The sequence below is a fragment of the Paramisgurnus dabryanus genome, chromosome 1 (genome assembly GCF_030506205.2).
Source record: "Paramisgurnus dabryanus chromosome 1, PD_genome_1.1, whole genome shotgun sequence".
NCBI classification, from domain to species: domain Eukaryota; kingdom Metazoa; phylum Chordata; class Actinopteri; order Cypriniformes; family Cobitidae; genus Paramisgurnus; species Paramisgurnus dabryanus.
In genome coordinates, this window is record NC_133337.1 from 47,875,976 (window position 1) to 47,899,024 (window position 23,049).

Consider the following 23,049-nt stretch of genomic DNA (forward strand, 5'->3'; position numbering starts at 1 on the left):
ATATATAACCCGCTTTCCAACGCAGGACCGCAGACTTAAACAGCTGAATCTTATTACTGTAAGAAAGCTCTACTGTAAGTGAAGAATCACTACGCATCGGTCGGACATTCATTTCATTGAATTATAACCGGGCGCGCTGACTCTTACTCAGCCGAAACCGCTCTGCTGTCTCTCCGCGCAGCTGCCTTTCCAAAACGTGCCTGCGAACGTGTGACGTTCGAGTCACTGCGCGGCTGCTCGGTAAGAGCTGTAATTATTCGGCTCGTGAAGGGAAGAGAAGACCTGTGGGGAAAAAAGGTATGATGTGACAGCAGACTTACCTTGGAGCCCCGCTCGTTAAAAATAATTTCTACGTCCAAAATTTTCCCAAATTGCTGCGGAGAGAGAAAGAGACAGGAGAGGGAAAGGAAAGAGTAATTAGAAGTCATCTCTTTGTCAGGAAACTTGAGCACTTGATTGTATAGGAACTAAAATAGAAACCCAATGGAAACCTCTTTGCATGTATCCTTACCACGACAAGCAAATTATACTGATGATGAATACAATTGATCAGTATTGGAGAACTTTACATTTAAAGGTTTTGTGTTACAAAATTACATCACTCACTGTAGACAATAAAGTTACATTGTTACTTTTAAAGGAAAACACCACAGTTTTTCAATATTTTACTATGTTCTTACCTCAACTTAGACGAATTAATAAATACCTGTATTTTTTCAATGCGTGCACTTAATCTTTGTACAGCGTGTTGTGAATGTGTTAGCATTTAGCCTAGCCCCATTCATTCCTTAGGATCCAAACAGGGATGAATTTAGGAACCACCAAACACTTTCATGTTTTCCCTATTTAAAGACTGTTAGATGAGTAGTTACAATAGTAAGTATGGTGGCACAAAATAAAATGTGGTGATTTTTTTAAGCAGATAAAATTAAATTATTACTATATTGTATGGCGGAAGAGCACTTAGTTTGCAGCACTCCGACCTCGGGCGCAGTAATATTGACGGAAGTTTGAGCAACAGGGGGAGTAGTTATGAGTGATGATGTTACTGCACGCCGAGGTCGAAGTGCTGCAAACTAAGTGCTCTTCCGCCATACAATATAGTTCTCATTTTTTATCTGCTTAAAAATGGCCATGTTTTACTTTGTGCAACCATACTTACTTGTGTAACTTCTCATGTAGCAGTCTTTAAATAGGGGAAAACATGGAAGTGTTTGGTGGTTTCTAAATTCATCCCTGTTTGGATCCTAAACAATAAATGGGTCTAGGTTGAGGTAAGAACATAGTAAAATATTGAAAAACGGTGGTGATTAGCAATGCTTTTCACAGTCAGCTAAGTCAATCTCTCAGCGTGAAAGCGCTATGCTTGGCTTGCATATTTCTTTTATGATTTGCCTAAGAAAAGTTTTTTCCTCCAACATAGTTTGCATGCACTGACATATAGGTTATATTACGAAAGACAAATTATGACAAATTCTCTTCCACAAAAGAAGCTGCTCCGAGGCAACACCCAAATTCAGCAATTTTCTCCACTATAAATACACTTACATAAAAAATGCTGGGTTAGTTTCAACCCAGCATTGACTCAAAAAGGAAAGAAACCAGTCGTTGAGTTAAATTAACCCAGAATATATTTACATTTGACCCAACAATGGGTTAAAACAATGCAGCATAGGTTAAATTACAACCCAGTGGGCTGGGTTCGTCCCTTTTTGACTCGATGATGGGTTGAAAATAACCCAGCATTTTATAAATAATCTTATACAACTGGATACCAATTAAGAATTTTGAATCCGATTTTAATTGTGGAGTTTAAAGTCCAGGTTGGATCAACAGATTGAGAGCAAGAACTACAATACATGTTTTGCCCACATATACTACGACAACACCTTTACCCCACTATTTCTTTAGAGATTTACATGTATGCATTTGGGAGATGCTTTTATCCAAAGTGACTTACAGCTACTAATACAATTCTCTAACATTTGAGCTACAGGAACGCTTTGGGTAACTTTGTAAAAAGAGTTAAGAACGCGAATATTACAGTCTACACGCAATTGCTCGAAATAATCAGATTATGTAATTGATATCTAAACACTGCAACCGATAGGCTTTTATTGATGGCCGGCCACCCAAACATGCTACTTTGAGCTCTGGGAATGGCGGAAGTCTCTAGAGCCTGAGCTCTGGGAATGAGCCGGACATATTGCTGATGGAGGCAAACTTCAAAAGATCACAGCACCGTCCTGCTGTGTATGCACCAATGCTCTTAATGGCACGGTACGGCTTGTTATTTTCTGTGGTGTTTTTGACAGATAAAAGCCGTCCGAAGCCACAGGAGAGGGTATTTCTGGCTCGACTTAACACCAAACACCCCGACTCAATTAAAAAGGATAATTGGATATAGAGCAGCCATCATCGCTGATGATAAACCATATATTTGTTTATTATCTCAGTGACGAATACCATTCTCGTAATTACCTGTCACTTTGGTTATTATTTTCCGGCTATTTGCGCTTCATTCTGCGGTTTTATCTGATTGTCATTCTTACGGACCCGAAACGCCCAATCTCTCATTTTTATTCCCTAATTAGCATTAAGCATGAGACATTGACCACTCCCTCTGAGATAAGGCTTTGTCTGGAAGCTTCATTCGATGACTGAACGCAGCAAATGGATTCGCATCCTGGCTGGGGTCCAACAAAAGCGCCCGAACTTTCTGCCAGAGTTGGCCTTTGACTGAATTCTATACAGTATATGCGTCCAAAAGGCTTTGGGCCGATTACGAGTGATAAACACCTCCCTCGCCGCACGGAATGCAGAGTGATCCAACGTTAACCCTATTTGCTCTATGCTAATCAGGAGCCTTGGTAAGGGAGTGCCACAAGAAGACCTTGGCTTTTTTCAATAAATAAACAAACATGCCAGCGCAAGGCAAGGTCACCGCTCCTTCAGTCGAAGGAGGAGACGGCTTCGTAAGGTAGTAATTTGGAACATTCGGTTCAAGCGCAAATAATTGGTTGGATGGAAAGGGAAGATGTAGACTCCGGGGTGCACCGCTATAAAAAGAGCCAGGATGCATGAGTGTTTATATGGAGGTCTAAGACACCAATTAGAGCGACTGTACAAAGTGGCACGTGTGATAAAGGTTCTGTTTGCATTTCTCTCTTGTACTTTGGTGGTCTCCTGAGAGGAGTGACGGGCAGCCGGCGTTAAGGATTTCATTCCATTTAGCGCGGCCTGCTTCATTACGGGACACGGCGGAATGAAAGCACAACCTTAAGTTCCCCTAATGGGTGGAATGAAAGCAGGTTTTAATTGCTGTCTAAAATGGCTGTATTATTTCATTTAAACTAATTACCTTGTCAAGCAGGCCGCATCGGCTTCATTTCAGCACAACAGGGGAGAAATGGGCCTTCCAGGCACCCACGGCTCAATGGGATTGATCGAGGGTCTGGGTCACTAATAAGGTTAAGAAGAGCCGCCTTTCATCCGCCCAGCTGCGAGGAATACCCAAAGCGGACTGCGTATGTGCACATTTGTGATGAGAAGGAAAGCTCAGCCAGCTCTAATCTAGCGCAACACCCCCTGTTTGTTTCGGCCGGCTGCGATTCGCGCCTCTGTGCTTGTTTTCCAGCCCAATTCAAATTCTACAGCCGATCCCAAACAGCTGCTTCTTGACACGATTCCCTTCGTTTGTTCAAATTAAGACACTTTTTTCTGCCAAGGCCGACATCAAACGCAAGCATTTGCATCTCAGCGTGAACCCTCTCGCGATTCACTCTAACCAAAGTCAGCGCATGGTAATGATTTTAACCCAACCTAATGGGTTTGTGGCACTGCTGAAAAATATTTCCCAGGATGGCCATCTTTACCGGCTCCCACACCGAACTGGAAATCACTACCACAGTCCATATCATCTCCTTAATACCGGTGGACGTGAAATTATGATCAATGCAATATCTCGGTTTGAGACTATTGGTGCCCCCACACACTTGAGGGAAACCTTTCAGCTGCACAGTTTGAAGTGAGTCACCGAATACCTTTGCTGTGAAAGTATTTAAAAAACGAGTCAGTGGCGTGACATTAAGACAGTCTTGTTTGGAGATCAAGCAGGTATCATTATAAACCTATTACAGAGGCCTGTAAAAACCGTATGGGGCCTATGCTCTTCCTTAAAATTCTGGGTAAGCAAGGCATTCCCTTGGGTGATCTATTTTTTAGAAGATTCAAGCTTATGAGGCAAATACCAGTGGGAATAACAGTCTATTTATCCAGAAAAAAAAGATACCTGTTTTTAATCTAACACTACTACAAGTTTAATAACACAGACGCTGGGGAGCATTTTTATGACTGGTATAGCAAGTGAGATATGCTTTTTTTGCTGCACGTACACTGTAATACCAGGATCACTCCAAACAATGCAAGTATTATGGGAGGAACCTGACATTTTAAGCAGAATTATGCAGCCGCCATGTGAAATCATCAAGGTGGTGCTTCAAAACTCATTTCATACACTAGCATTAAATCTACATACTCATTTGTATAATTGCTTTGAATGTCTTTTTCTAATTATAAAATAAAGCTGAAATAAGGCTGGGTAATGGAGCTTTTTAATTGTCACTCTTTGTTTGACTATGGTCCACGCCAGTGTACTCAAATGAGAAGAAAGACTCATAAAATTGCAGTTCTCATAATCAGCCATTCTAAATTGAATTTTCATCTCGCAAAATTGAGAAATCAGAAAGGGTCCAGGGTTTCGAAATTAAGCCTGAGCTCGTCTATGACACGATGTGATGTGATGTGATATGGGCTCAGAACTAAACATCAACCGTGTGTCAAAGTTTGTGGGCCTCATCAAAAATACATTGGACACAGCACTGCATCCGGACGTTTTTCTTTTTCGAAAAAAGTCACTTCTTTATCTAGCGCTGACTCACATTCTTTTAAAAAGAACTGTTGAGAGAAAATGGGAAATTGGATAACTTCGAAGTCGATGTGAAGTCAAAATCAACCCTATTTACTTGCTTTAAACAAGCTCCTGGTCTTATTAAATAAAAATGCGGCCGAACCACAATTCACGTCGACTAAATAAAGCAGTTAAGAGAAAGTGTTTGGAGGAGTTTTTGGAGACAGCCAGTAAACCCCAGAGAAAGTGCATCTGGGAATTTTATACCATCACTAGCTTGAGATCTACCCCCGGTATGCTTCTGACACTGATTATTGCTTTCTAACATGTCTTTGGTCTCAGACTCCACTTTTCTCAACTTTCTTGGGATTTTACAGGGGCACAGCGCTTGTCCATCCCATTTTCTCCCACAAGTCTATCTATGGCATGGAATAATTGCACCCCTGGGTCCCTATGAGACTTCACAACGAGAGTTGCAACAACAGTCTTTTCAGACAAACATACACACACTTGGTCACACATATGCCTGTTTTGGCATCGGAGCTGTCAGCCAACACAAACTTAATGAGGATAAACTCCCGGTTTTTAACCACAGTGAAGAGCGCGATTAATTACGCTTCTACTAGTGGGACCACTCCATAGCTCCCTGCTCATCACATTGGAGTCGGGCCGATTTGGAGAGGAGCGGACAGACTCTCTTACCGAGAACAAAGAGCTTAGGGACTGATGTTCTCAAGACTCAGCACCCAGAGTCCTTCACCAGTTTAAGTGTTTTTCTTTGCTATACTATGCCCTTAGTAAACACAGTCTCAGATTTTTAACAAGCTTAGACCAACAATGTTTGCCAGTAGGCTTCAGTAACAAGCTGCCAATGCTCTGCCGTAGCCGGGTGCTGTTAATTCAAAGGTATTCTGGAGTTTAACTTCATGACTTGTTGAGACATAGACAGATGAGCACAGCTGTTTGCAAAAGAAAGCTCATTCATTAGCCATGTTTTCATTCTTTCGGGAAGCGTTTACATTGAGGTGGAGTAGATGTGGATACAATAGTAGATAATGACCAACCATTACCATACCGTCACTGCTCTAAGTATAACAATACTTTCTTTGATTGAATATCCTTGTCTTGACAACAAGCATTCTGATCCTTTGTCACAAACCGAGCGTGCAAACCAAAACCGCTCTCATGTGCAGTTACTGTAAATCGTTTAGCCAAAAAGTTCTCATTTGTCATGTTTAAAGGGACAGACTGTGATAGACTAAACGACTAATACTGAAATTATCTTTCTTTGCCTAAGATGGGTTTCTAATAGAAATAGATTTAGCTCAGCAAGCACTAAAATTTAGTGGGAATATCTCTCATACTGTAGCAATGCATAACTTTGTCGGAGGGAAAAACAGGCTGCGACTACAATATCTACCGGTTTTTCACTGACGCATAAGATCAATGTCCTTGTCAGACGCTAAACGGAATTGATGATAGCCCCTTCCTTCGAGACGCAACCTGCTACCATCTGGCAGAGGCGCAAGACTCACCCCGAACATTTGCCGGAGGTCTGGGTCACGGAAGCGGAAGGGAATGTTGGAGACGTGTAACCGCTTGGGCTGCTGCTTCTCCGAAGAGTCTGAGGGCTGGAGCTGAAGTTGCTGGGAGATGTCTGTCTGCGCCACGTCATCCGCTTGCTGGAAAGAAACAAAAGCACACGGTTAGATCCTACCTAAAACACAGGCACAGCCTGGAAGGCAAAGGTTATTGGAAGGCAGGGAGGAAGGTGAGGTAATTGAGGTTGCAAGGAATTACAAATTCACTTCGCTCGGTCGACATTTGTATGTGGCGGGGAAGCTGTCAGGAAGTCTGGATACAGATTTAAAGGGGGAAAAACTCTGACATGGAGAGACCAGAGGATGCATTTACTGAGAAGTAAATGGCAACCGGCTATAAAGACCTGAGGGAGAACAGGAGACGGAGAGTCAGCGTAAGGATGCCGTGTTTATCTGTCCATCATGTGGAGGAAATGCTAGTGACACAGTTGTGCTTAAGGATGGACTGTTGTTTGTGACAAACACATTCATCTCACCTCACTAAAGCCTTGATGTTATAGCTCTCACTTCATTTCTCACTTCCCCTGTCCTTTGAGAACAAACAAAACCACATCGACTTGGCACTGACCACAAGCTTGTGCTACAAAAAATTTGTTTTAATCAAAACTATGAAAAAACAAAAAAGGGATGCACTCTATACAACGGGTGCACATGCCTAAAGTTTAAGACCCACTGCAGTATGCACATGCAACACTTGTTCATTTTGAAGCATGCAACTTGTGTTACAAAGAAACAGTAAAATAAAATATTAAACTAAAAGCTTCTAGTTTATACAAAATTCTGCTTCAGTTGTATTTTTTATTATGTAAATAATTGAGAATGATATTAAATTGTAATCAATATCTGCAAAAGAAAACGTCACCTAACAAATTGCTCTTAAGGGAGAATCAGGTGAGTGTATAACTGAATGAATAATTAATCTAAATGTGATGCAATGTCTGACAGATGCCTAAGACGCCTCTTCATTGACTTGTTTGTTTTTTAGCCGTTGTGTGCAGACATGTTAAGTGAAGGAAAAGGCATGGCGAGTGCAGCTCTCGGGCATCAGACCTTCATGTACATAATGAATTAGTAGAACATGGGAGCGCAGATGAAGAGATGATGTCAGCTAAACTTCCCTCGGCTTAGCAGGATCAATGAGAGAGAAGTGCTGAAAGCAGCTACATTTGGCTGGGCCACAGAGGGATGTTCAAGAGAGAGAGAGAGAGAGAGAGAGAGAGAGAGAGAGAGAGAGAGAGAGAGAGAGAGAGAGAGAGAGAGAGAGAGAGAGAGAGAGAGAGAGAGAGAGAGAGAGAGAGAGAGAGAGAGAGAGAGAGAGAGAGAGAGAGAGAGAGAGAGAGAGAGAGAGAAATCATGTGGTGGATGAAGAAGAGGGTCTTTTGAGAGAGAGTTGGTCTTTTCAAACATCAGATGCTACTGTAAGATTAGAAGAACCACGATAAGAAAATAAGAATATTAGCACCACTAATAAGTCTCCGTTGATATAAAAAGACTGCAGATCTGATAAAAAACAGATCCATTGAATCAATATCTAAATGTGCATTCATCTTTGCCATGTTATATTCATTTAGTTGACTAGTGGTATACACTGATTAAAAAATAAACATAAATGCCATTAATCAAAACACTTAGTTTGTCATATTAAGAACACGTTGATGTGGTTATACTTGGGACGTCGTCGCTAAACTTTTTTGACAGCGATCAGCTATAAAATGTCTTGGTCCTGCTCGATTTTTGTTGACTTATATAATGGAAAGTTTTTCATAAGATCCCCTGGGGTCAATGTGTTAGAATAACAGAACCTTGATGCTTTCGGGAGAACAAACAACCGGCATTTTGTTTGTTTGTTGATCACGCAGTACAAGATAAGGTACTAGGATTCCGTGTATTCAACGTGCCGCCATAGTTATTTACAGTGCGTGGAATGGTGCGCTTTGATTTGTTAAGTGGATTTATTGCATTCTGCAGAAAAGGAGGACAACCATTTATTGCATTTTGGGAAAAAAGGGAGAAAAGATGACAGAATAACACAGCGGATATTGTATTTTGTGTAAAATTAAGAATTTACATTTAAATACTGACCTGATACAATACTGATTTTGGCGGTAACTCATTTTTTTTTTTTTTATGGCGTTTATTGCGTTTTGGAACCAAACTCTTCAAGTACAACTTTTACTCCACAACAATTTAAGCCAACTTTCAAAAGCCAGACACAACACACACAAAAAAAAAAAATCACAGACGTGATCTCAGTTGTTACTTATACACATCAAAAACCATTTTGTGGAGAACAAATAAAAACTTTTGCTTAACTCTCCTCCCTCTTTATTTTTCTGGAGAAATGACAGAAATCTCATATATATGGCACATTACACTACAACATAGATTCATACTCAATATATTTCAACAGTTTTCTCATTTGTGTTTATTTTTATCTCCTCTAAGCAACTTTAGGAGAAACATCTCAAAGCTGATACTTCAAACATACACTCTAAAAAATGCTGGGTTGTTTTTAACCCAGGGCTGGGTCACTATTGGACAGAACACACTGCCGGGTTAAAATTACCCAACTGCTGGGTTGTTTTAACCCAATTGCTGGGTTATTGTCAATCAACCATGTTAAAACAACCCAGCAGTTGGGTTAAAATAACCCAGCAGTTGGGTCATTTTAACCCGGCAGTGTGCTCTGTCCAATAGTGACCCAGCCCTGGGTTAAAAACAACCAAGCATTTTTTAGAGTGTATGAGAACTCTCCTGAGCTATGAAAGAGCAACCTCTGAGCAATCCAATCTTCCTCTGGAGAGACGCCCAAAACGGGCATCAGTCACATCAGCAGAGGGCTGCAGTGTGATGTCAGTCTCAGCAGGCTACTAAACGAACGGATCCAGACGTTTCACACTTTGATTCGGCCACATGAAACAAGCAGTCAAGATAGGTCTGAACTCAAATAGAGGAACTTTATAACAAATCAACCCTTTCTGGGGGTTTTGTGAATCGATTTCGAATTATTTGTGTTATTATTCATGACTTACAAATGTGCTTTGTGTAAATATTTAATATTTACAATAAACGGGCTGGCCAAATTCCCCCTCATTAGGCACAAAACACAAAGAAATGAATCATACGAGACGGCAATAAATCACGTGACGGGTAATGAAGATATAATGAGATATCTATCACTCCATCCCTTTTCTCTCTCTATGACAAAGAGAAAATAAGCGAAAAAGAAGGAGTAAATGCAATTAGGTAGACACAGCTAAGAACATAATACCGACTCAAATGCAAAAGATTTGGACCTGCAAGGCTTTCATTTATGCACTCATTACAGAGAGAACGTGAAAAATGGCATGATAAAATATCAGATGAAATTAGATTTTAAAGTTTAACTCGCAGAACAAAATCATTATTGCAGAGGACATATGTCTTTACAGGAAAATTACACCAGTAACATGACAGAAGCGCCTTTACAAAACTAAAGGATTCATCTTCTTTGTAATTAACAGACAAATATAATAACGCAATTTATTGTGGAAGGCAAGCAGACAAGAATCTCCACAGTTTCGGGGATATTAATCCAGAAACCAAATGCTAAGTTTCATTTTAACATGACTACAGTAGAACCACTACGGGCGATAAATTAAATAAGAAAGAAACCTTAAACCAGAGTATAAAAATATTCCTGTTGAAACAATATACTCCAAACAAATATTCATTGTGTTCGTTTATTGCCTTTTCTAACCTATGCACGATTCGAAACTGCAATCGCATTTGTACGGCATCATTTCTCTTTATCTCTTTCTCTGGGCCACATTCCAGCTCGGAGACTCTTGTGTGGCTGATTGGGGCTCTGCAGGTTAAACACATCAGACTTCCAGCGGAGAACCTCAAAGCACCTCACAAAACATCACAGAGCCAGACAGCAGCTGCCAGGATGAGAAAATCTAAAACACTGCCCGGGAACCGGGTGGCCTGATACAAATATTTACCTGCAGTATTATCTAGCTCTTGTCTTTGCTATGAATGGTGACCACACGTGTCAAGTCAAGCTTTTTAAGGCAAACTTAATTTTCTGTTTCTCACACAAACCTAACACATTCTTCATGTTACCCATGACAGAAAAGCCAGATGAATGTCACATGGCCAAAACCACACTGAAACTTTCTGGGGTGAATCCGACGTGATCACATCCAGTGTTGGGGAAAGTTACTTTTAAAAGTAATGCATTACAATATTTAGTTACTCCCCAAAAAAGTAACTACAGTAATTGCGTTACTTAGTTATTTTCCATGGAAAGTAATACTTAGGTTACCCCGGATTTCCACCGACTGCGGAGCGGCTGCAGATCAGCTCCGCTGCGTTACGGCTCCAATACTCACCAGATCCGCATTTGTTGCAGAGCGGCTGCGTGCTGAAGTGACGAGGACCCATGAGGTCTCGCAAATTCACGTGATGATCGCGCGATACCTAGTTCTGTCTCTGCCCATTATGCCGTTGAATTATACGTTTTTACAAACCAGCCTAGATCACAACATGAGATCTCGCGTAGACAGAGCAGTACATCAAATCCATCCAAAATTAAAAAAATAAGAAGGCTGCTAAAACATTTATTTATGCTCTATCTTTAATGTATTTATTTGAAACTGCCCCTGGCTCTGTTCTTGTCTATTATTTGTTGTTTCTGTATTAATGACTTTATTTGTGTGTGTTTGGAATGTTTGTATTGCAAATATTTAATAAAAAAAAAACACGAGTTCTCACGTATTCAGGTATGATCACGCGATAAAGTCATGGCTCCGCCCTGCGGAGCTGTCCGGCATCCGTCAAAAATAGAAGCTCTGCGTATTTGTGCGGATGGCTGGAGCTGTGACGGATTTGGAGCGCAGTCAGTGGAAATACACACATTGACTTGAATGGAAACCGATTGACTCCGCCGCCGTTCCGCAGCGGATCCGCAGCCGTTCCGCAGTCGGTGGAAATCCGGGGTTACTTTTAGGTTACTTTTGTGTTACTTTTTCTTACTTGACTGAGGCTTGTGTTTTATATGACGGAGAAGTTGCGTATTTCTATCGCAAAAATGTCAAGCTCTGGCCTCCCATATCTGTTTAAGTTTAATTCGGTATACTATTTTTATAAAAAAAATTATTTCAACTGAAAAGTAACTCGCATTACTTTTTTAAAAAAGTAACTCAAATATTAATGTGTACATTTATAAAGTAATGCGTTACTTTACTAGTTACTTCATAAAAGTAATATTATAACATAATGCACATTACTTGTAATGCGTTACCCCCAACACTGATCTATTTCATGACAATTTGTACGTATTTTAAGAGCTGGCTAGTTCGTATTAATTTAAACTTATAATTTGCCTTGACCCCTATGAAATTTGGGTTAGGGGCGGTGTTAGGGGTGGGATTTCATTATAGGGTTTTATGATAATTGTACGTTTTTAATTAGTATAATATGTACGAATTCTCACATCTCATGGGTTTTTACATGTGATCACATGAAAATGGTCCAAAATCAAGACATGACTTATGATCATCATTAAAAAATAAACAATTGATGTGGTTTTTCTGTAAGGAACTTTGAAAATGTTTTTCATTTTTATAATTTTTGGCCTTTCTGCACTTTTAAAGCCCATGTGAACACTATAAAACTTCTAAGCATTACACAAAAGTAGTTTATACAGTTTTGCAATGAAAAAAGCTAAGTAAATACTGGCTTAAATGTTCCAATGTCCCAGAAGTTGACAAGCCCAACGGGAAAAGACCCAGTGTACCATATTTATTGCACATTTTTAGATAGCTAAACATACAGCTAAATGTCACACGGTCAATAAACATTCATTATAGTCTTATTTGGAAGCTGAAAAGGTAAGTTTGAACTCTTGTTATAGAGGTTATACTGTATAACAATAGCAAAACCTCTGATCCATTAAATTTAGGGGGTCACCAACTTCTGCTTTTTCCATCTGACAACTTCCTCATCTTCTCTAATGTACAGACTTTCCCAATGGGCTCTCCTGGGTCTCTGTGAGAGTACCCTGTGTTTACCAGCACATTGGCACTATCAATCATCTGAGCTATGTAGACAGTCAAGCCCTGTTAAGATAAAGCACACAGGTCGGTTCTGGATCCACACAGCCTGTCGTCCTGCCCCTTGTGTACGCCGCCTGAGGTCGGCTAGCCGCGGAGGCCTGTAGCCCCTGCCTGATGGTGGTAGATGGAAAGCCAAGCAGATGGATGGGCAAGCGGAGGTGCAATTACCCCCTAGTGCCCCCGCTCCCTGGGCTGCACCTCTTCCCGGTCCCCCATCCTCATCCATCACGCCGATGCCATCGGTCATTCACGCGGTCTGTCTGCAGTCGCTCTGCAGAGAGCCGCGCTATCTATCATGTCTAACAGGTGAGCGGCGCAACAGTGTCGGCCTGCCCATTACCGATCGGCAGAGCGTGGCCTTTGAGAGCCTCCGCTTCCTTGCTCTGCCCAACCGAGTGCCGGAGGCCGGAGAGAAGGATGAGGGCTTTGATTTGCTTACTTTACGGGAACATGTATCGACCAGGCGCTCGCAGATGTAAGTCATAACGTGGTGACGCTAAGAAACGGACAGTGAAGAAAATGAAGAGAAATTGCGGTGCTCCTGTAGATTTATCATGCGCTTCACGCTTTGCTTAATAAGAGGACAACGCTTCTCTGATGAAAAGTGCTTTGTAAAACACACTCTCGACTACGGGAATGATAAAATCTCTCACGCTTTATTCAGGGAGATTCTCGTGCGCTTGAGTGTGGCGGGTTGAAGAGCTCTTCTCCAGAGGAGTTGACACCGGGCCAGAAGAAAAAGACAAGAGGTAAACGCTCAAAACTTCGCACTCCAGGTTTGGATCTAATTAACTCATCGTTGCCGCTAAGCAGCCATCTACAGGGGGTTCGTCTGCGCCAATTTGCCTTTTAATTTGTGTTAATTGCATGTTAATTATATTGCAGCTTGCGTGGACTGCATCTGTCTTTTTTAGAGACGAGGTTTCAGAGGGCTTTGCTCTCCCAAGATCTGCAGACGAGGTGAAAAGTAATTAAAAGTGTTCCACTTTCGAGACGGAGAGGCAAACTCTGCTTGCTCATGTTGTTGCAAGATGTTTAGGTTAAGCATGTGATGTTATTTCTGTCTGTATACGTAGATGGCTAGACAGACTGACTATGACTCTCTCTCTTTCTCTCTCTCTCACATTCACCATGACGAACATTGGGAAGAGCTAAGTATCTTACATTAGGGCTTCGAAGCACATTCAGATTGTGGATCCTGCCAAAAAAGCTTAGTAAATCCATACGAGAGAATTTTATGGTGAGCTAAGAAAAGCTCCCCAAATTAACCCTAAGTAGGTATATTACCCTCACTAAAGGTTTATGACACCCATTTACCACAATTGAAGTCTGAACCGTTACATAGCAACATTTTATCCATTTACCACTGTCGGAAAAATGAAGATCAACGATTTACCGATTGACATGCATGGACCATTTAGGGGTGTGACGTAATCGGTATGGTGCATTACCACACAACATGCATCTTATTGAGTTACCAATTATAATCATTTGCTCCTGTGTAAAACCAAGCATGTGAACATACCAAAAAAGCACACTTTTTAAACTAGATACATTTCTATATTCATACTTCTGGACTCTTTTTTCTTTTTCTGAGGGGCGATTTTTGCAGTAGCACTTTACTCACATTCCTCAAAGATCGAGGCAACCAAGCAGCACCAAGAAATAATTACATGAACATTATCATGCACGACCACCTTGGGCCTTCCCGTACCGTGTATCTCGATCCTGTTCCTCGCCTTAACCTCGCAGGAGGCTGGCGTCTGCATACATTTGCGTCTACTTGTGTTCGCATGCGTGGTTGGGTGGGGAATGAGTCCCGTTAAGTCCTTTCTCTCGCCGCACTCATTCAATGTTATCTGCAAATCACTTTTAAAGTGCTCAACTCAGCACTTCCCCCTTCAGAATGCCCCTACAACCACATAATTGAAACTATCTGATTGGAAAGCTGCCAAGCAGGTAGATTACATCCGATTAGGGCCAACCAGCGCTTCACTTAAAGGGATTAGCTTGAGCCGCTTTATACATTTTTGTTCTTCTACACTCCTGCATCCTTTCCACCGATTCCATCATCCGTCTCTGTCCCACCGAGCCAGGAATACAAACTCTCTCTGTCATCTGCCATGCAAAAAGACCACACTGGCATTTCTCTGTTGTGCAAAGCTCCAATTAATTAGACAGCGGCAGTGATTTTTAAGTTCAAGCATCTTTACCTGAAACTCTATTAAGCAAAACACCGTAAAAAATACTACTCGGGGAAGTCGGCCAGGGAAAGTGCGAGACGTAATGCAGTTCCCTTAATAATACAACATCACGGTTCTTTGAACAGCATGGGTACGCTTAAGTAAGTTGCAAATCACAGTTTAGACAATCCGCAAGAGGTAATATGACAGGTCGGCTTAGCGGTCGTAGTGGGAAACTGTTAGCACGCACCCTTGAAGAGAGGTAAGTAGTCTTTTATAGCCCAGTTACAAGCATCTAGTCTGTGCTGTTGTGATCTGATGTGATCTGATATGTGATCTGATGCGATTAAAGTCCACTTTCTAAGGTGTAGTGTTCTTTCTCCGCTAATGATCTTCCGTCGGGAGAAAGAAAATGAGGGAGAAAGAGAGAATTTCCCCTGTGGGCTAGGCCAGTACATCCTCCAATCGAGCCATAGATTATACCCGAATTCAAGTGTCTGTACAGGGCCTGTCAGCATCACTGCTGAAATTGGGATTATTTCCACACTTTACGCACATTTCAACCAAAAAGAAAAAAAAAATTACATTCTTTCTAAGTATGAAGACGTTTTATCCTATTCTCTCCTATAAGTATATTATGAACACAAATTCAGGAAACAAGAATCATGCCAAAAAAAAAAAATGACCACTAGCTTTCACAGGGACAGTACCCTTAAAAAAGGACTTAATTTGTACTATTAGCAGTGGCGGCTCGTGACTGCTCATTCGAGGGGCGCAAATTCAAAATAAGCGTTCGGAGTGTCATGTGTGTTGCTCGTGTTTTCAAAATATGTGTTTGTTGCGTCATGTGAACCATGTGCATCACGTGTTTTGTCAAAATAAGTGCCTGCTGCACACGCGTCAAAACCGTTTAAGATAAAAGAGACGCTCAAGTTCACAAAATACACGCAAAACACTCCCTTAACAGTAAACTCTGATTATGCATGAGATTATGCGAGTATCTGGCAAACGCTAGCATCTCTTTTATCATAAACCCTTTAGACGCGTCTGCAGCAGGCACCTATTTTGACAAGACACGTGATCACTCGACGCGCAGAACACATATTTGGAAATTACGAACCACACACATGATGTGCTACATACATGTTGTGACAAACTTCACATCGAGCGCCCTCGAAAAAAGAACAGGCTGCCACTGATCATTAGGTTTAGATATGTATACCAATTTATTTGTTACCAATAATATACACTCTTTGGTACCAATATGTCCCTCTGAGGTACTCTTTAGGTGAACTTTTTGAAAGGGTGCCGTCCCAGTGACAGCTAGGGAACTATTTTTTTTTGACAGTGAAGTAAATTTTAGGACACTAATGACTCAACCACTTGCGACACAATGACAAGATCACGCATTAACACTGAGCTTTTACTTTACAAAACACTACTTTGTTAAGTTTTGTTACCTCAGTTTAAAGGAATAGTTTACACAAAAATGAAAATGATGTCTTCATTTACTCATTCTAATGTTGTTACAAATCTGTATAAATTTCTTTGTTCTGATGACTACAAAGAAGACATTTTGAGGAACTTCTATGGTATTTTTTCAACTATGGAAGTGAATGGGGCTCACAATCATTTTCACAATCGGTTTCAAACATTCCTCTTTTGATGTCAACAGAACAAAGAAATGTATACAGGTTTGTAACAACATGAGAGTGAGTAATGATGACAGAATTTGTATTTTTGGTCCACTATCCCTTTAAGCTGTTTTAAAGGAAAAAATCCTACTCAAAAAACCCTCTCTCATCAGTGTTATGGACTTTTTTATGTGAAGTTGGGTGTCATTGAAAAATCCTTAACAAATACTTTATATCAAATCTAATGTGCTTCTGAGATTTACATCTCCATATTTTGTGTATGTGTGTACTGTATGTGTTAATCAAAGAATACAAAAAAAGAATAAAAGCACATGAGAACACCCGGTCTCATGAGTAAAATGTCAATGCTCTTTATCCTTTTTTTGTATTCGAAAGGTCTTTGATTAACACATATACACAAGGACAGTCTCCCCTCACACACGTTCAGTTTTCTTTATTTTATCATGTGCTTGTCATGTGCTCAGATACAACACTTGGGCAGCCCTTGTTAAGTGGTCCATCGAGACGTTTGTGATATTGTTAGCCATGGTAAATGGATCCACGGGGTTTAGGATATGAAACCATGTGGTAGCCATGGATTACAGTGGGATAAAATGAACTGACTAGCGTAGTAAGAGCAAAAGCAGAAATTTAAAATGGAGAATAATGTCTTCTTTGAATGTGTCTTTTTGTCCTCTGCTTTTATCTTTACTTGTGCTTATGACGTAATTCATATCTTTACATTTCTAACTCTTCTACTTTCTTATTTTGTCTTCATCTCTGTCCGAATACAAAAATCTGTTTTTTTTAAGACACCATTAAATCATGTGTTTTTTGGGTGTGTCCCTTTAAATGCAAATGAGCTGATCTCTGCACTAAAAGGCAGTGTTGTGGTTGGATAGTGCAGATTAAGGGGCGGTATTATCCCCTTCTGACATCACAAGAGGAGCCAAATTTCAATGACCTATTTTTTCACATGCTTGCAGAGAATGGTTTACCAAGACTAAGTTACTGGGTTGATCTTTTTCAAAATTTCTAGGTTGATAGAAGCACTGGAGACCCAATTATAGCACTAAAACATGGAAAAAGTCAGATTTTCATGATATGTCCCCTTTAAGCAGATATATGCATTTAAAATGTAACATCTTTCACTTTTGACAGAAATATTCATGACAAAAATGACCAAATAGCAAATCATGTTTCATGGTTGTGATGTAACTAAAGCTTATTGGCTAAAACCAACATAAACAAAACTTTCAATAAGTTTTGTTTACTCGTGGGACAGCCTAAAGACTGGATGAGACTACTTGATGTTTAGCAATACTTGTTTTGCAATACTCACTTGTAAGCTGCTAGTTCCTGTGAGAGAAGGCGTGCTGCTGTCGGTACCAGGCGGTTCGCTGTGCGTCTGTGCTGGTGTGTAGATGGCGAGGGCTGCCCCGTGCTCTGTGACCGGGCTGGGCCCTGTGTAGTCCTGCCCGGGGTGGGTGTATTCGCCGGGCAACCCGTTCTGAGGTGGAGGATACTGCGCAGGGGCGTACGGCTGAGCCATTGCTTCTGGGGGGGCTGGGGCCTCCTGGTTACCCTACAAACAGAGAAAGAAAAAAAGAGAAATTTACTGCACTGTATCACTTAACTGCTAATTCACTCTGCCTGGCTTTTAAGCTATGAAAATAACGCCCATCACAAGACAATAGTAATCATAGCCATGTCTGCCTCCATCATGATAACACATGATGGGAGAGAAATAAGACCTAATCCATGATAATAGCAAAACAACTTCAATGAGCTCTCCACTTTGTTCCTGACAATCTGATAGTGAGGCATGCACGCATACGACCATGATAAGCCTCAGACATAAAAACCACTGATAGCAATGAAACCCAAGCATTGATATCGGTTCTTGAGGTTTACGCACCACAGATAACCTGGAAAGCAGTTCGGCACACTTATTAGCAAGAAGCTAATGTTCTCTAAGAGCTGATATGATGCCAGCCAAGCCCTACTGCCTTGCTATGATAAAAGGAAATTACAGTTTGAAAACCCAGCTAAAGTCATTTTTTTGTGATTTAGTGATTTATTCATATAATCATCCTACACGTAAAGGACATTCTGTGAAAATATAACCTTAATATATCTAATATTAACTGAGTAAGGCCATGTCAAAGATTGAAATCAATGTGAAATCACACGTTGATGCTTCTAATCTCATTTTTAGATTATAAGACTTAAGCCTGAATTTCAATGGCAGGGTCACATTTAACCTGCCAAAAATTCAATAATCACCCCTGTGTCATTTACAACTCTTATTATATGTTATTTTCATTGTGGAATGCATAAGGACAAATCCATACCGCTGTTTTTTTGCACAACAACATTTAATAGTGACTGTATGTCAAGCTCTCAGAAAACTTTATAAACCATATTAGGGTGGGCAAATATAAAAGTTAAGATTACAAAATGAACTCTTCCCTAGAAAAAAAAATATATATAAAATAAAACCAAAAATTAAAATTCTGTCATAATTGACTCAATTTGTTTCAAACCTGTATTGATCTCTTTTTTTCTGTTGAACACACAGGAAAACATGATGAGCAATGCTTGTAACCAAACAGTTCTGGAGCACCATTGACTTTCATAGTATTTTTTCCTACTATGGATTTCAGTGGTGCTCCTGCTTCCTGTTTGATTACTAATATGTGACCCTGCACCACCATCATAAGAAATTGAGATTTATGCATCTTTTGAAAGCTAAATAAATAAACTTTTTTGGGTTAAGACAATATTTGACAAAGATACAACTACTTGAAAATCTGGAAAACGATGGTGAAAAAACCTAAATATAGAAAAATTGCTTTAAAGTTGTCCAAATGAATAACTATGCAACTGCATTCACTCACACATTTTGCTAAAAATATTTCCAGGCTACTTAAAGGTGCCAAAGAATACATTGAAATAATCTTTTAAATTGTTTTTTGATATTTACATTGAAGGATTGTAACTTTATAAAGTGCAAAATTTTCCCGGAAACCTTTTTACACGTCTATTTATTTATTTGTCCTTTGAATGAAATTGTCTTTTTTTGCCCTATTTGGAAGAGTCATAAATAATAATATTGAGCTCTGCTCTGATTGGCTCTGCTCTGAGCCTCATGCCAGACGCTCACATTGGTAACCAGACTGTTTGAGCCTGTATCAGACGAAAATGCATATTTTGAGAAACAACTAATTGTTTGGAGATTGTTAATGGACTTAATGTTTTTTTTTCAGTATGGACCTGCAAAACGTAACAGTGAAGTCGTTAGAAGAACTTCATCTTAAACGCTAGCATATGGCATTAACTAGCATATAGCGCTAACTCAGTCACAACTTTGTTTTTATCATGTAAATAACTTAGGCTGCATCTGAAAACTTGCGTCCGAGGCATGAAGGCAGCTCAGAGAAACACTTTCGGATACGCTTCATAGGGAGCGTGTTTGAAATATAAACAGAGAACGCATGTGTGATAACTAATCACTACAATATTAATTTCTCGCTAGAAATGCAATTAAAAGGTGTATAAAGTAAAAATATACATTTATTTACACTAAACTTGTGCTCCAGCTGCTCTCTTGGCCGCCATTTAATTTCTTGGAACTCAATCAGGCTCGACCAATCACATTCCCCATGCGCACACACGCATAAATGTGGGGCCGGACGATGGCGGTATCTCAGGAGTCAGGAAGTAAACCTAACATTGGATTAGAACATGTCCTGATGCCTTCCTGCCTTGGAATGCTGCCTCAGAAGACAGCAATTTAAAGTTTTCGGACGCAGCCTTAATAATTAATTTGATGTCTTATTTAATGTAGGCTATATCTCGACTGTGACATTACAGTCAGTGTTACGTTGAGATTAGTTTGTTTTCCAGCGCACTTTCGCGTGCATCAGGTTTACATAAAAATGAGGTTTACATAAAAATGAGGCTCACAATATGTCATTACCACATACAGAGCCCTTATTATTCATTTATGCCTAGGTGTTCATTAGAACAAAGAAATTTATACTTGTATACATTTCTACATCTTGAGGGTGAGTAAACGATGACACATGTTTTTTATTTTTTGGGTGAACTATTCCTTTAAGTGAAGTTTTTGTTGTTGTTTTATATCCAGGCGGTTGGGATCGGCCGGTGAATGACTGTCTAGCCCCTATCATATCGGCTCTCAGAGAACATTAGAGGACTGCTTGATCATTACAAGGCAACAAACTTACTTTATAGAGCATGGCTCGATAGATTTGCAGGCCAAGCGACAGGGTTCTAAATTGCTCTCCTGGCAAGCAGCATGTGAGAGATCAATTAACTGATAAATTTTTGATTATAACCTTTGATTTAAATTACAGGTTTCTAATACCAGCCGTTGTTTCCCCTTTCCACGGCCTCTCCACTTTCCTACCTCACGTTCGGTTTCAACTTCTTCTGTCTCACTTTCTCTCTGTGTCTGTGCTGGAATTAAATGAGTATCTACCCCCTCATTTAGGTCTCTGTGTGAAGGGCTGTCTTTCTTTCTTTCACTCTGTGTATCAGCATGTAAATGAATGTGCTTTTTCTTTCTTCTCATCCATTTCTCTCCATTGAAGAGGATGCAAATGAGGTTCTTTTCTCTGTTGCTTTCCCATTCGTTTTGAATCACAGAAGAACACGATGTTTTCTAATCTTATCAGTGAACATTAGCATGTGGCAGGGCCTCATTTTTCTCTCTTTCACTGACAAGTGTCATCATTTGTGCGGGTGGAGATCGGTCTGGGAAGCGTTCTTGGCGTGTAGCTTGAAGAGACTCGCTTGATGAGCGCAGTTTTTTGGCCTGTGTTAACATATTGCCTACTAAGACTGGAAGAGATCATGCAATTAAAACAGGCTTTAGTTACATTACAAGCTGCCTGTATTTTTCCTTAACTTTCTTTACTTGGTACTCTTTGAAAGATTGTGATTTAGAAACATGGAAATAAACAAAAACAAATGCATTAATCATTATTAATTAAAATCACATGACTCATTAAACCTATCATTGTATCACATCTTTATCTTTAATCTGAGTGGCTTTGGGCCAATTTTGAAAGATTGCTGTGGTCACTTGCAGCAAAAGGTAGTTAAATAATAGTTTGCAATTATTATTATTATTATTAGTAGAGGTAATAATTATTAGCATATAATATTTACTATAGAAATAATAGTATATTATTTTAATTTATTATTTTCAAATACATGTATCTGTTTAAGGTTAGTGTTTCCTACATTTAGGATTAAACTAACAAATTCCTCTCAAAGTACAAAGCTACAAAATTCCAAATACAGATTTTATTATGGATCAATAGTGATTGTGCATGCAAGAACGTGTTGGTTTATATTTTGGTGTGTGTGCATGTATTACAAGTATTCACTTGGGCAGAATGCAGGTGTGTTAGTATGTCATCGTACGAGGGCTTATCTCCCAAGTAGTGTACTGTCTGTGTGCACGTGTTTGTAATGACAGATAACCCGGTTAATCTCAGTGGTACAACACCGCTGTGTGTGTGTGTGTGTTTTTGAGTGTGTTTATGTGCGTATTTGTGTGTGTTTTGACATATGAGGGTAACTCTGAGGCACAGTGCTGTTGTCAGCACAGGTGCAGTTAGGTCATCAGTGCAAAGTATACATTTCTGTAAATGTGTGTTTGTTTACGGTACGTGTCTGAATTTCATTGTATAAAAGCTGCCTGGCCCCAGGGACTCATATGAAGGTATTAATCTCGTACAAATTTAGGACCTTGGAATTTGACCCTTTTCAGGAAGGTCATGGAAAAGAACGGCCATAACAAATTTGTTCAAGGATGTTTTTTACTGGCTCTACCGGGTTCTTTATTAAGCAAACTCTGATGAAAAAACTTCAGGTACTTGTGGTCACAATTAAAACTACATAACAAAATTAAGTCCCTTATGAAAATTGCCCATGGTTTTATGTACAGTAGTAACCATGTTTTTTTGGTGTATTGATTACTATTGATTATTTTGTAATAACCATAGTTCAACTATAGTTTTTACTGTAGTAAAACCATGATTAATTTTATTAAGGGGTGCAGACGACAAGAGCCTTCCCCGCAATAACTGCAAACTTAATTCATCACACAGATGGAAAAGACATGTTTCATGATAAGTCTAATGGCTTAGAGAGGCCTTGTTCTCATTAAGAGATAATGTGGAATGATAAAAAAATATGAGAATGTTGGATGTCACCTAGGGGTAAGCAATAAGACCAAAATCTTATATTAAAGTATGAGTAATTTTATATAACATAACCATGTAATACTCAATTGTTCAATAATTAAGTCACTCAAAGACTTTGAAAATAAAAAGGACAGTATCTTATTAGCTTGATGGACACAAAATAAAATATCAAGCAATTTGTCCTTTTACTGTATATTACAGTTTCAGAGAAATGGTAAAGAGCTGTCACTGGGGGCAGTACCATTTTAAAAAGTACATACCTAAAGAGTGCATAATAGTACCTCAAAGGTAAATATTGGTACCAAATGTATCCATATCTATACCAAAATAATGTCCTAATATCAAATTGTCAATAATTCAGGGACATAAATGCTTTAAA

At 39.7% G+C, this 23,049-nt stretch overlaps 1 protein-coding gene across 5 annotated transcripts in view; it reads right to left on the bottom strand.

The window, feature by feature from the left end:
* Positions 1–23,049, bottom strand: part of rbfox3a (RNA binding fox-1 homolog 3a) — a 622,611-nt gene that overhangs the window by 37,961 nt on the left and 561,601 nt on the right. For all 5 annotated transcript variants that reach the window (XM_065262753.1, XM_065262754.2, XM_065262751.2 and 2 more), the window contains 3 exons: positions 17,771–18,013; positions 6,445–6,591; positions 321–374 (listed from right to left, as the gene is read on the bottom strand). In XM_065262753.1, the coding sequence (XP_065118825.1) occupies positions 321–374; positions 6,445–6,591; positions 17,771–18,013 (444 nt within the window). The remainder of the gene's footprint in view (positions 1–320; positions 375–6,444; positions 6,592–17,770; positions 18,014–23,049) is intronic.